Source organism: Salmo salar, chromosome ssa15, assembly GCF_905237065.1.
Source record: "Salmo salar chromosome ssa15, Ssal_v3.1, whole genome shotgun sequence".
NCBI classification, from domain to species: Eukaryota; Metazoa; Chordata; class Actinopteri; order Salmoniformes; family Salmonidae; genus Salmo; species Salmo salar.
This window is the reverse complement of record NC_059456.1, coordinates 107,674,392-107,690,179: the sequence shown is the minus strand read 5'-3', so window position 1 is coordinate 107,690,179 and position 15,788 is coordinate 107,674,392. Positions and strand designations below refer to the sequence as shown.

The 15,788-nt window shown below is 44.3% G+C and overlaps 1 protein-coding gene across 1 annotated transcript in view; it reads left to right on the top strand.

Moving 5' to 3' along the window:
• Window positions 1–14,340, top strand: part of LOC123727321 (uncharacterized) — a 37,840-nt gene extending 23,500 nt beyond the window's left edge. Inside the window, exon 7 of the mRNA XM_045696116.1 lies at window positions 14,181–14,340. Within this exon, the coding sequence (XP_045552072.1) occupies window positions 14,181–14,340 (160 nt within the window). The remainder of the gene's footprint in view (window positions 1–14,180) is intronic.
• Window positions 14,341–15,788: the final 1,448 nt, after the last annotated feature.

The following is a 15,788-nucleotide window of genomic DNA, read 5'->3' as shown; positions in this document are numbered from 1 at the left end:
CTCTCTCTCTCCTCTCTCTCTCTCTCCTCTCTCCCCTCTCTCTCTCTCTCTCTTTCTCTCTCTCTCTCTGTTTCGCTCTCTCTCTCCTCTCTCTCTCCTCTCTCTCTCTCCTCTCTCCCCTCTCTCTCTGTCTCTCTCTCTCTCTCGTCAATTTAAATGATCTCTCTCTCTCTCTCTCTCTCTCTCTCTCTCTCTCTCGTCAATTTAAATTTAAGGGGCTTTATTGGCATGGGAAACATATGTTTACATTACCCAAAGCAAGTGAAATAGATAAACAATAACAAATTTACAGTAAATATTACACTCACAAAAAATTCCAAAATAATAAAGACATTTCAAATGCCATATTATGTGTACAGTTAAAGTAGGAAGTTTACATACACTTAGGTTGGAGTCATTAAAACTCGTTTTTTTCAACCACTCCACAAATTTCTTGTTAAACAAACTATAGTTTTTGGCAAGTCGGTTAGGACATCTACTTTGTGCATGACACAAGTCATTTTTCCAACAATTGTTTACAGACAGATTATTTCACTTATAATTCACTGTATCACAATTCCTGTGGGTCAGAAGTTTACATACACTAAGTTGACTGTGCCTTTAAACCGCTTGGAAAATTCCAGAAAATGATGTCATGGCTTTAGAAGCTGTCTGATAGGCTAATTGATATCATTTGAGTCAATTGGAGAGTACCTGTGGATGTATTTCCGGCCTACCTTCAAACTCAGTGCCTCTTTGTGGACTACAGGAAAGGAGGACCCACGCCCCCATTCTCATCGACAGGGCTGTAGTGGAGCAGGTTGAGAGCTTCCAAGTTCCTTGGTGTCCACATCACCAACAAACTAACATGGTCCAAACACACCAAGACAGTCGTGAAGAGGCACGACAAAGCCTATTCCCCCTTCAGGAGACTGAAAAGATTTGGCATGGGTCCTGAGATCCTCAAAAGGTTCTACAGCTGCACCATCGAGAGCATCCCTGACTGGTTGCATCACTGCCTGGTATGGCAACTGCTCGGCCTCCGACCGCAAGGCACTACAGAGGGTAGTGCGAACAAGCCCAGTACATCACTGGGGCTAAGCTTCCTGCCATCCAGGACCTCTATACCAGGCGGTGTCAGAGGAAGGCCCTAAAATTGTCAAAGACTCCAGCCACCCCAGTCTAGACTCTTTTCTCTCTACTACTGCATGGGCAAGCGGTACCGGAGCACCAAGTCTAGGACCAAAAGGATTCTCAACAGTTTTTACCCCCAAGACATAAGACTCTGAACAGGTAATCAAAGTGGCTACCTGGACTATTTACATTGTGTGTCCCCCCCACTTTTACGCTGCTGCTACTCTCTGTTCATCAGATATGCATAGTCACTTTAACCATATCTACATGTACATACTACCTCAATCAGCCTGACTAACGGTGTCTGTATATAGCCTCTCTACTGTATATAGCCTCTCTACTGTATATAGCCTCTCTACTGTATATAGCCTCTCTTCTGTATATAGCCTCTCTACTGTATATAGCCTCTCTACTGTATATAGCCTCTCTACTGTATATAGCCTCACTACTGTATATAACCTCTCTACTGTATATAACCTCTCTACTGTATATAGCCTCTCTACTGTATATAGCCTCACTACTGTATATAGCCTCTCTACTGTATATAACCCTCTCTACTGTATATAGCCTCTCTACTGTATATAACCTCTCTCTACTGTATATAGCCTCTCTACTGTATATAACCTCTCTACTGTATATAGCCTCTCTACTGTATATAGCCTCTACTGTATATACCTACTACTGTATATAGCCTCTACTGTATATAGCCTCTCTACTGTATATAACCTCTCTACTGTATATAGCCTCTACTGTATATAACCTCTCTACTGTATATAGCCTCTACTGTATATAGCCTCACTACTGTATATAGCCTCACTACTGTATATAGCCTCACTACTGTATAGCCTCTCTACTGTATATAGCCTCTCTACTGTATATAGAATCTCTACTGTATATAGCCTCACTACTGTATATAGCCTGTCTTTCTACTGTTGTTTTATTTCTTTACTTACATATTGTTCACCTAATACCTGCACTATTGGTTAGAGCCTGTAAGTAAGCATTTCACTGTGAGAGTCTACACCTGTTGTATTCAGCATTTCACTGTGAGGTCTACTACACCTGTTGTATTCAGCATTTCACTGTGAGGTCTACTACACCTGTTGTTTCAGCATTTCAGGAGGTCTACTACACCTGTTGTATTCAGCATTTCCTGTAAGGTCTACTACACCTGTTGTATTCAGCATTTCACTGTGAGGTCTACTACACCTGTTGTATTAGCATTTCACTGTGAGAGTCTAAGCACCTGTTGTATTCAGCTATCACTGTGAGGTCTACTACACCTGTTGTATTCAGCATTTCACTGTGAGGTCTACTACACCTGTTGTATTCAGCATTTCACTGTGAGGTCTACACCTGTAGTGTATGCATTTCACTGTGAGGTCTACTACACTGTTGTATTCAGCATTTCACTGTAAGGTCTACTACACCTGTTGTATTCAGCATTTCACTGTGAGGTCTACTACACCTGTTGTATTCAGCATTTCACTGTGAGGTCTACTCACCTGTTGTATTCAGCATTTCACTGTAAGGTCCACTACACCTGTTGTATTCAGCATTTCTGTGGAGGTCTACTACACCTGTTGTATTCAGCATTTCAAAATTGTGAGGTCTACTACACCTGTTGTATTTCAGCATTTCACTCTGAGGTCTACCACACCTGTTGTATTCAGCATTTCACTGTGAGGTCTACTACACCTGTTGTATTCAGCATTTCACTGTAAGGTCCACTACACCTGTTGTATTCAGCATTTCACTGTGAGGTCTACTACACCTGTTGTATTCAGCATTTCACTGTAAGGTCCACTACACCTGGTTGTATTCAGCATTTCACTGTGAGGTCTACTAACGACCCGTTGTATTCAGCATTTCACTGTGAGGTCTACTACACTCTGTTGTTTCCAGGCCCGCATTTCACTGTGGAGGTCTACTACACCTGTTGTATTCAGCATTTCACTGCGAGGTCTACTACACCTGTTGTATTCAGCATTTCACTGTGAGGTCTACTACACCTGTTGTATTCCGGCGCACGTGACAAATAAACTTTGATTTGATCTTTGCTTGACATCATGGGAAAATCAAAAGAAATCAGCCAAGACCTCGGAAAAGTACCAATTGTGGACCTCGACAAGTCTGGTTCATCCTTGGGAGCATTTCCAAACGCCTGAAGGTACCACGTTCATCTGTACAAACAATAGTACGCAAGTATAAACACCATGGGACCACGAGCCGTCATACCGAACAGGAAGGAGACGTGTTCTGTCTCCTAGAGATTAACGTACTTTGGTGTGAGGCGCAAATCAATCCCAGAACAACAGCAAAGGACCTTGTGAAGATGCTGGAGGAAACAGGTACAAAAGTATCTATATCCACAGTAAACGAGTCCTATATAACTGAAAGGCCGCTCAGCAAGGAAGAAGCCACTGCTCCAAAAACCGCCTAAAAAAGCCAGACTACGGTTTGCAACTGCACATGGAGACAAAGATCGTACTTTTTGGAGAAATGTCCTCTGGTCTGATGCAAAACAAAAAATAGAACTGTTTGGCAATGATGACCTCGGGCCCAGAAACTAGAATATGCATTATTATTAGTAGATTTGGTAGAAAACACTCTAGTTTTTTTTTGTTTTTTGTAAACTGTTTAAATGATGTCTGTGGTATAACCAGAACTCATATGGCAGGCAAAAACTGAGAAAAATCCAACCAGGAAGTTAAAAATCTGAGGCTGTAGTTTTTTTAAATTAATTCCTTTCCAAACTACCCGGTGACTTAGGGATACTTTTGCCACTTCCTAAGGCTTCCAATAGATGTCAACAGTCTTTAGAAAAGTTGTTTGAGGCTTCTATGGTGAATTTTGAGGAATAACAGCCGGTTCAAGCAATGGACTGTCTGACGTCATGTAGTTACTTCATGCGCGTTCACGCATGGCTAGCATTTGTTATTTTTCTTCTGTAATGTGAATACGCCATGTCCCGGTTGGAATATTATCCATTATTTATGTTAAAACACCCTAAGGATTGATTGTAAAAACGTCTTGACAGTGGCCTCTGTGTTTTTCTTTCATGTAAAGCCTTTCTGAAATCGGATAATGTGGTTGCATTAAGGAGAAGGTATCTTTAAAATGGTGTAAAAAATAGTCGTCTGTTTGAGAAATTAAGAGGTTTGCTGAATTGGCGCATATCTTACCATATTGGGATTGTGTGGTACCGCAGGTGGGACGGTCACGTCCCATACCTACAAAGAGAGGTTCGGTCATACACAGCGCCTAGTATTCCACCCCTTGTCTTTTTACAACATTTTGTTTTATTTTAGCCTGAATTTAAAATGGGTGAAATGTAGATGTTTTTGTCTCTGGTCTAATACACAATATCTCCATAATGTCGAAAAGGAATTATGTTTTAGATTAATTTATTTTACAAATTAATAAAAAATGCAAAAAAGCTGATATGTTTTGAGTCAATAATGTATGTACCCCTGTTATGGCAAAGCCTACCTTGGCCTAAAGTTCAGGCGTAAAACTTTGCTTAACCATTCATGGTTGCGTGGACTCTGTGTGCAATAACAGTGTTTATTAACATGATTTTTTTAATGACCAACCTCATCTCTGTACCCGGCCACATACAATTCTAAGTTCCTCAGTTGATCAAAGTGAATTTCAAAACACAGATTCAACCACAAAAACCAGGGAGGTTTTTCCAATGTCTTAAAGAAGGGCACCTATTGGTAGATGGGTAAAAATCGACATTGAATATCCCTTTGAGGATGGTGAAGTTAAATTACACTTTGGATGGTGTATCATACACCCAGTCACTACAAAAGATGCAGGCGTCCCTTCTAACTTCAGTTGCTGGAGAGGAAGGAAACCGCTCCTGGGATTTCACCATGAGGCCAATGGTGACTTTAAAACAGTTACAGTGTAATGGCTGTGATAGGAGAGAACTGAGGATGGATCCAACAACTTTGTAGTTACTCTATAATACTAACCTAAATGACAGAGGAAAAGAAGGAAGCCCTCCAGAATAAACAAATATTCCAAAACATGCATCCTGTTCGCAATAAGGCACTAAAGTAATACTGCAAAAAATTATGTAAAGCAATTAATTTTTTTTCTCCTGAATAAAAAAGTTGTATGTTTAGGGCAAATCCAATACAAACATCGGGAGTAATTTCCACTCTCCATATTTTCAAGCATAGTGGTGGCTGCATCATGTTATGGGTATGCTTGTAATCGTTAAAGACTGGGGAGTTTTTTTCAGGATAAAAAAAGGAATGGAGCTAAGCTAAAAATCCTGTGAGGAAAACCTGACAGTCTGCTTTCCACCAGACACTGGGAGATGAATTCAACTTTCCAGCAGGACAATAACCTACAACACAAGGCCCAATCTACACTGGAGTTGCTAACCAAAGAAGTCAGTAAAATGTTCCTGAGTGACCAGTTACAAGTTTGACATAAATCCATTTGAAAATCTATGGCAAGACCCGAAAATGTTTGTTATCTAGTAAATGATCAACAACCAATTGTAAGCTTTAACAATTTTAAAAGGAATAATGTTGTGCAAATGTTGCGCCAGGTGTGGAAAGCTCTTAAAACTTACCCAAGAAAGACTCCACGGCTATAATGCGCTGTCAAGGTGCTTCTACAAAGTATTGACTCCGGGGGTGTGAATACTTATATAAATTAGATATTTCTGAATTTCATTTTCCAATAAATTTGCTCAGAATTTCTAAAAACATGTTTTTCACTTTGTCATTATTGTGTGTAGAATTGGAGTGAGACTTTTTTATTGTTTTAATCCATTTTGGAGATAGTAGGCTTTAACACGACAAAATGTGGAATAAAGTCGGGATGTGAATACTGTCTGAAGGCGCTGTACCTGTCTCTTTCCTTTACCTTCTCTCCCCCCTCGCTCCTCAACCAACTCTCCAGACTCCGTCCTGTTTGCTACGCTGTCTCCTATTGTCTCTCTCTCTACCCCGTTCCGCCCTTCATCTCTCTTCTCTTCAGCTCTGATCCTGAGAACCTGGGTCCCCACATACCTCCCTGGAGTCCATCCTGTCTACTCTGGCTCCTTCGCTGCTCTGTACGCCTTCCTAATGTTCGGCTGATCAAAGACAATACACACACAACTCAACCGTGGCTTCGCTTTCCTACAGCTGTCTACTATAGTGGTGAAATGCACCTACAGCTGCATCTACTATAGTGGTGAGGAGATACCCGCTGTAGTGGTGAGGAGATACCCACTGTAGTGGTGAGGAGATACCTACAGCTACCTGTCTACTATAGTGGTGAGGAGATACCTACAGCTGTCTACTATAGTGGTGAGGAGATGCCTACGGCTGTCTACTGCTAGTGAGCGAGGATTCACTGCTGTGGTGGTGAGGAGATACCTGCTGTAGTGGTGAGGAGATACCTACAGCTGTCTACTATAGTGGTGAGGAGATGCCTACAGCTGTCTACTATAGTGGTGGGGGAGATACCTACCGTAGTGGTGAGGAATACCTACAGCTGTCTACTATAGTGGTGAGGGAGATACCTACAACTATCTACTATAGTGGTGAGGAGATACCTGCGGCTGTCTACTATAGTGGTGAGGAGATACCTACAGCTGTCTACTATAGTGGTGAGGGAGATACCTGCAGCTGTCTACTATAGTGGTGAGGAGATACCTACAGCTGTCTGCTCTCGTGAGTGAGGAGATGCCTGCTGCTTAGTGGTGAGGAGATACCTGCTGTATGGTGAGGGAGATACCTACAGCTGTGGTGAAGAGATACCTACAGCTGTCTGCTGTAGTGAGTGAGGAGATACCTGCTGTAGTGGTGAGGAGATACCTACAGCTGTGGTGAGGAGATACCTACAGCTGTCTACTGTAGTGAGTGAGGAGATACCTACAGCTGTGGTGAGGAGATGCCTACAGCTGTCTACTGTGGTGGTGAGGAGATTCTGCCTGCTGTAGTGGTGAGGGGAGATACCTACTGTAGTGGTGAGGAGATACCTACAGCTGTGGTGAGGAGATACCTACGGCTAGCATCTACTATATAGTGGTGAGGAGATACACCTGCTGTAGTGGTGAGGAGATACCTACAGCTAGTAGTGGTGAGGAGATACCTGCTGTAGTGGTGAGGGAGATCTCCACCTGCTGTAGTGGTGAGGAGATACCTACAGCTGTACCACACATATGGTGAGCAGGAGAGATGCCTACAGCTATCTACTATAGTGGTGAGGAGATACCTGCTGTAGTGGTGAGGAGATGCCTACAGATGTCTACTATAGTGGTGAGGAGATTTGCCTACAGCTGTGGTGGTGGGGGAGATTACCTACTGTAGTGGGGAGGAGATGCCTACCGCTGTAGTGGTGAGGAGATGCCTACTGTAGTGGTGAGGAGATACCTACAGCTGTCTACTATAGTGGTGAGGAGATACCCACTGTAGTGGTGAGGGAGAGTTCACCTACTGTAGTGGTGAGGAGATTACAGATGTCTGCTATAGTGGTGAGGAGATACCTACAGCTGTGTAGTGGTGAGGAGATACCTACTGTAGTGGTGAGGGAGATACCTACAGCTGTCTACTATAGTGAGTACGAGGGGAAAGCCTACGGCTGTCTACTATAGTGGTAGGGAGAGGATACCTACTGTAGTGGTGAGGAGATGCCTGCCAGCTAGTGGTGAGAGGAGATACCTACAGCTGTCTACTGTAGTGGTGGGGAGATACCTACTGTAGTGATGAGGAGATACCTACTGTAGTGGTGAGGAGATACTGCTGACTGTCTACTGTAGTGGTGAGGGGAGATGCCTGCTGTAGTGGTGAGGGAGATTACCTACTGTAGTGGTGAGGAGATACCTACAGATGTCTACTATAGTGGTGGGGAGGTACCTGTAGTGGTGAGGAGATACCACTGCAGGGTGAGGAGATACCTACAGCTGTCTACTATAGTGGTGAGGAGGTACCTACAGCTGTAGTGGTGAGGGGGTACCTACAGCTGTAGTGGTGAGGGAGATACCTACAGCTGTAGTGAGAGTGAGGAGATACCTACTATAGTGGTGAGGAAGATACCTACAGCTGTCTACTATAGTGGTGAGGGAGATGCCTACAGCTGTAGTGGTGAGGAGATACCTACAGATGTCTACTATAGTGGTGAGGAGATGCCTACTATAGTGGTGAGGAGATGCCTACAGCTGTCTACTGTAGTGGTGAGGAGATACCTGCAGTTGTCTACTGTAGTGGTGAGGGAGATACCTACAGCTGTCTGCCTGTATAGTGGTGGGGAGATACCTGCAGTTGTCTACTGTAGTGGTGAGGAGATACCTACCTACAGCTGTCTACTATAGTGGTGACGGAGATACCCTACACTGCAGTGGTGAGGGAATGCCTACAGCTGTCTACTGTGGTGGTGAGGAGATACCTACAGCTGTAGTGGTGAGGAGATACCTACAGCTACAGCCTGCTGTAAGTGGTCGAGGAGATACCTACGGCTGTCTACTGTAGTGGTGAGGAGATACCTACGGCTGTCTGCTGTAGTGGTGAGGGAGATACCTACAGCTGTAGCCATTGGTGAGGAGAAGATACCTACGGCTGTAGTGGTGAGGAGATACCTACAGCTGTAGTGGTGAGGAGATACCTGCAAGTTGTCTGCTGCAATAGTGGGTGAGGAGATACCTACCAGCTGTCTACTGTAGTGGTGAGGAGATACCTACAGCTGTCTACTGTAGTGGTGAGGAGATACCTACAGCTAGCTAGTGGTGAGGAGATACCTACCAGCTGTCTACTGTAGTGGTGAGGAGAAGCCTACAGCTGTAGTGGTGAGGAGATACCTGCTATAAGTGGTGAGGAGATACCTACGGCTGTCTACTGTAGTGGTGGGGAGATACCTACAGCTGTGGTGAGGGAGATACCTAACATCTCTGCAGTGGTGGGGGGATGCCTACAGCTGTCTACTGTAGTGGTGAGGAGATACCTACAGCTTAGTGGTGAGGAGATACCTACAGCTGTAGTGGTGAGGAGATACCTGCAGCTGTAGTGGTGAGGAATACCTGCACAGCTGTGTTCTCAGAGCTGTGTGTGTGTGCGGGTGTTGCAGGAAGCATCTCAGCTTCTCCCAGATCCTCCAGGCCTTAGCCAGCTCTCTCTATAGATGGGAAGGCCATCGCTGTGGAGTTAAGCCCGGGGATCCAAGCGGTCACACACACACACACACACACACACACACACACACACACACACACACACACACACACACACACACACACACACACACACACACGTCATGTTCTTCTATCCTCATTAGGGACCTAAAATGTATTTCCATTCAAAAGTCCTATTTTCCCGTAACCTAACTGCTAAGCCCCTAAAGCTTAAAATAGTCTTTGTCCTCATTGTTTTCTCCACCATGGATAATTTCCCTTGTTTTATTATCCTTGTGAGGGATTTCAGATAGAATGACCAACAGATGCATTCAGAAAGTATTCATACACCTTGACACATCCCAGAAAGACAGTATAAAAACATGTTTTTATACATTTTATTGAAAATTAAATACATAAATATCTCATTTACATATACGTTTCTACACCCCTGAGTCAATATTTTGTAGAAGCACTTTTTTTGGCGGCTGATTACAGCCGTGTGTCTTTCTGGTTAAGTCTATCATGCTGACCAGACCATCTACATGCGTGCCTCCACTCTGCGTTATACGTGCTGATTATACGATGCGTACGTTGGTTTTGCCTATCGCCCCACACGTTGTTCGCGGGACGCATGGGTAGAAATACAAAAACTGACTGTGAACCAACTTCAGGTATCTCGTTCCCCCAAGAAAACCAAAAATGGCGCTCAAACAAGAGGTGTGAACTGACATAGAATCACTTACCAGCAACCAAAAGCGGAAGGGGGTTCTGAAAGACACTCATTGGGGGGGTTGGAAGTGTCCACTGAAAGTTCATTAGCAACAACAACTGGGACCTTTAAGACACACCCACCATGAGCGCCCATAAATTTGCCCAAAAAGACAAAGAAAAAGAAATCCCACACCAGCGCATAAAAGCAGGAAGCAAACCAAGGCGGAGCAAAAAATGAAACCAGGAAATCAGATAAAGGATTGTTCGTCTAGAGGTCAAAATAGGCGCATTACTAGTAGAAGTTTAACCCTCCCGTCTAATCAAAACAGCTGGAGCACTGGGCCAGCCACTCTTAAATACACTGGGGCCATGACCACTCTTAAATATCACCTGGGGCCCAGCCACTCTTAAATATCACCTGGGGCAAACCACTCTTAAATATCTACATAGAGACAGACCACTCTTAAATATCACTCTAGGGCCAGCCACTCTTAAATATCACCTGGGGCCAGCCACTCTTAAATATCACCTGGGGCCAGCCACTCTTAAATATCACCTGGGGGCCAGCCACTCTTAAATATCACCTGGGGCCAGCCACTCTTAAATATCACCTAAGGGGCCGGCCACTCTTAAATATCACCTGGGGCCAGCCACTCTTCTACAAATCACCCCTGGGCCAACCACTAGTATCACCTAGGGCAAGCCACTCTTAGAATATCACCTGGGGCCATTGCTCTAAGAAATATCACTGGGGCCGGCCACTCTTAAATATCACACCTGGGGCAAGCCACTCTTAAATATCACCTGGGGGCCCAGCCATCTTAAATATCACTGAGGCCCAGCCACTCTTAAATATCACCTGGGGCCAGCCACTCTTTAAATATCAACTGGGGCCAGCCACCTTAAATATCAGCAGGGGCCAGCCACTCTTAAATATCACCTAGGGCAAGCCACTCTTAAATATCACCTGAGGTAAGCCACTCTTAAATATCAACTGGGAGCCCAGCCACTCTTAAATATCACCTGGGGCCAGCCACTCTTAAATATCACCTCTGGGGGCCAGCCACTCTTAAATATCACCGCCAGCCATGCTCTTAAATATCACCTGGAGCCAGCCACTCTCAAATATCACCTGGGGCCAGCCACTCTTAAATATCACCTGAGGGCCATGCCCTCTTAGAAAATATCACCTGGGGCCAGCCACTCTTAACTATCACCCTGGGGCCAGCCACTCTTAAATATCACTGGGGCCCAGCCACTCTTAAATATCACCTGGGAGCCGACCACTCTTAAATATCACCTGGGAGCCAGCCACTCTTAAATATCACCTGGGGCCAGCCACTCTTACGTATCACCTGGGGCCAGCCACTCTTCGGCATCACCTGGGGCCCACCATATAAATATCACCTGGGGCCACCATTTAACCGTATCACCTGGGGCCAGCCACTCACCCAAATATCACCTGGGAGCCCAGCCACTCTTAAATATCTACCTGGGGATAGCCACTCTTAAATATCACCTGGGCCCAGCCACTCTTAAATATCACCTGGGACCAGCCACTCTTAAATATCACCTAGGGCCAGCCACTCTTAAATATCACCTGGGGCCAGCCACTCTTAAATATCTCACCTGGGGCCAGCCACTCTTAAATATCACCTGGAGCCAGCCACTCTTAAATATCACCTGGGAGCCAGCCACTCTGCACCATCACCTAGGGCCATGCCACTCTTAAATATCACCTGGGGCCAGCCACTCTTAAATATCACCTGGGGCCAGCCACCTTAAATATCTCACCTGGGGCCAGCCACTCTTCAAATATCACCTGGGGCCAGCCACTCTTAGCACAAATATCACTGGGGCCAGCCACTCTTACAAAGCTCACCTGGGGCAAGCCACTCCCCAAATATCACCCAGGGCCAGCCACTCTTAAATATCACCTGGGGCCCAGCACAGGCGAAACACAGACTAGCGAGGTGGCGCGTGGGGGGTGAGTCTTGCGTGCTAACTTGAGCTATACGTGCTAAAAGTCAACCTCAAAACATAAATGGAAAAACCTGTAGCACCTTCTGTTAGCTTGGTTTACTCACCACCGCACCAACAGAAAACACCTCCCATTGTACCCAACTTTAGAAACCTACATCGTCCGAACTATCGTCTGTTTACTGGCTTAGTAAGCAATGAAATATACAGTACCATTCTAAAAAGTTTGGACACACCTGCTCATTCAAGGGGTTTTCTTAGTGTTCATTTGTAACCGATTCAGGAAACTAGGCGTATGTCGCAAGTCACGACTTCACATGAGAGCCTTTTAGACAAAAAAAAAAAAATGTTTTTTTTTGGGGCAAATACCTTCTGGAACATGTGAACTTTCATGTGCCTTAATATCTCAAACTTGTAGTCTTACATATCCCCGAATAAAATTTGTTAAATTACGAGCCTAGTTGGTTTAGCTACGAGGGAAAAAAAAGTCAGCAACCTTCCGCTAGCAATGATTGGCTGAGAGGATAATAAGTGGGCTTCGTCATGCCGCAGAGATGAGTTTGGATTGGTCTGCTGGTGTTTAGCGTCTTGTATCTATAAAATTAGCTATAGATCTTATGCGTAAATAATCCTTTCTACTGCGAGATTTTTTTTACTAAAGATATAATGTTAGCCATTGAGAACTGCAAATATATTGTTGCTACTGCTCTCAATAACATTGCTGCCCTGAATTTGTCCAGGCGTATGACAAAGGTCAGTGGGAAAATGTAAGTGATGGACTATCTTTCTGCATGACGCTCGTGCCCATGCAATGCTGACTCTCTCTCACTCTGGAAATAACACATTTTTGAAATCAGTGGAACTTCTGCGGACCCGAACAAGCTGTGCAAACTAAACAAAGCGACACAGGATGTCTGATAAAAATGGAGTTGCAGATTTCCGATTAAGCTTTCATCACACTCAGGTAAAGTCTAGCTCCTGAATTCCCGAATATTATATGTTTCTAATGTTGTCCAGAAAAGTTGTTTTCATTCCAAGATTAAAACTTGCTGTTAGCTTTAGCCAGCTGGAGTTCGATGGCTGGCTTTCTAACTAACATTGAATAACTAACGAGTTTTGCTATGACAATCGGTTTGTATTGCTAGTAACGTTACTCTGTGGATCGGGATTATAGTTCATTTTTAGCTAGCTAACGTTTAGCACTCAAACAAAAAGACAAAGTTAAAGCTTGCTTTTTAAAAAAAAGATAAAGCTTCCTGTTAGCTACCAACGTTTAGCTGAGGTTAGGTGGCTGGCTTGCTGGTAACATTAACTAATGTGTGTGTAACGTTTTGTGATTTTGTTTTTTCTCAGAATGACATTTTAGCATAGCTAGTTGTGGCTTAATTCAGCTGGCTAACATTGAACTTGTTGGTTGGAACTTTATGGCTGGGCAATCGGTTTGTATTGTAGTGAAAGCTTGCTGTTAGTAACAGCGTGACATTAGAAGGCTGGTTGGTAGCTAACATTACCTGTATGAACTGGTGTGTAGTGGCGTTATCTCAGAATGCCATTTGGCATCTATTGTATAATAGTGCAAAAATATTTGTATCTAGAATTTGTCTTTCAGCATCAATCAGCAGAGAACACTCCTACTGGCTCCTAATCCGCAGTCGTCAAAAAGAGAGAAGCTGGCCCAAGCAAGCCAAAGGCAGCAGCCCAGTCATCTTCGCCACCATTTCTTTACCAGCTACGGAGTTGTGGAAACACGTGTGGACCTGATGTGTAAAGCTGCAAGTGGCCAAAACAAGAACAAGTTTGTGCTCTGGTATTTGTGCCTGGTGGACCATGCACAAGCTGCACTACAATCTGGACCTTCACTTCCTGATCACCGGACCGCTCCAAGTTTGCCCCCTGACTGGTGCTTCGTTCTCATCAAGCAGTGCTTCAGAAAGACCAGAGTGAACACTTATGTCTGATATTGCTGGTGGCTTGTGAGACTTTAGCACACTGTAACAGGGGTCCGCATCCCACAGCTGGTTGGACTGGAGGATGAGTACGGTGCTGGTGGAAAGCTATGGCTGGCAACAACACCTGACTCCAGTGCACTTCCAGGACTGCACAGGTCAAGCATTACCAGCACTTCAGGTAAAAAAAAATAATATTTTCATTGTATGAGGTTATTCCTCTTATCTAAACTTGGGAGGTGAATTGATGTTATTATGCAGAGGATTTGTAATGCTCTTGTCTATTTTATTTGTTATTTCCTGTTTTACAGTTTCGATGCTCTGGAGCCTGAGTGTTGTCGCCAAGGAGAGTTCGGACTGTCGGGACCGGAGTTTCAGCTGCAGAGCAACGCTGACATCCTTCCTCCTATAGACGGTCTGCTGTACAAGCACCACCTGGACTGGACACAGCGGAGACAAACTATATTTTGAGAAGATCAGGGAGTTTGTGACCCGAGTCATCAGCACTATCTGCAGATGAACTTGGTACCTTCAGGCGTTTTGGAAGTGCTTCAAAGGATGGACCAGATTTGTGGAGGTCTACAGAATTTTTGTTTCTGAGGTCTTGGCTGATTTCTTTTGATTTTCCCATGATGTCAAGCAAAGAGGCACTGAGTTTGAAGGTAGACCTTGAAATACAATTGTTGGAAAAATTGCTGTGTCATGCACAAAAGTAGATGTCCTAACCAACTTGCAAAAGCGACATTTTGTTAACAAGAGAGAAATTTGTAAGGGTGGTTGTATACAGTTGAAGTTGGAAGTTTACATACACTAAGTTGACTGTGCCCTTGTAAACAGCTTGAAGAATTCCAGAAAAATTATGTGTGTAGCTTTGAGAAGCTTCTTCATTGACCTCATCCCGTCAGTAGAGGATGCCTGGTTATTCTTTTAAAGTGACTTCCTCACCATCTTAAATAAAGCCCCTTTAGGGACTTTGTTGTCCTTGAAAGCCGTTTCATACCACAACTCTGAGTAATGTGATGCGTGTCCATTTGGAAGAGCCGATTTGCGACCAAGCTTTAGCTTCCTGACTGATGTCTTGAGATATTGCTTCAATATATCCAGCATAATTTTCCGTCCTCATGTCCCACTCCCTATTTTGTGAAGTGCACCAGTCCCTCCTGCAGCAAAGCACCCCCACAACATGGTGTGCCACCCCCGCGCTTCACGGATGGGATGGTGTTCTTCGGCTTACCAAGCCTCCCCCCTTTTTCCTCCAAACATAACAGCTGGTCAGTATGGCCAAACAGTTCTATTTTTGTTTCATCCAGACCAGAGGACATTTCTCCAAAAACGATCTTTTCCCCATGTATGCGATTTGAAAACCATAGTCTGGCTTTTTGCTGGCGGTTTTGGGCAGTGGCTTCTTCCTTGCTGAAAGCGGCCTTTCAGGTTATATAGGACTCGTTTTACTGTGGATAGATACTTTTGTACCTGTTTCCTCCAGCATCTTCACGGGTCCTTTGCTTTTGTTCTGCAAGTTAATTTGTGCTTTTACGCACCAAAGTCGTTCGTCTCAGGAAACGAAGCATGTCTCCTTCCTGAGCAGTATGGCTGGCTAAACGTTCCCATGGTGTTTATACTTGCGTACTATTGTTTTACATTACAGATGAGCGTGGTACCTTCAACCAGGTGTTTGGAAATTGCTCCCAGTGGTGAACCAGACTTGTGGAGGTCTACAATTGTTTTCTGAGGTCTTGGCTGATTTATTTTGATTTCTCTCCATGATGTCTAAGCAAAGAGGCACTACGTTTGAAGAGTGGGCATTGAAATACATCCACAGGTACACCTCCAATTAACTCAAATTATGTCAATTAGCCAATCAGAAGCTTCTAAAAGCCATGACATCATTCTCTGTGATTGTCCAAGCTGTTTAAAGG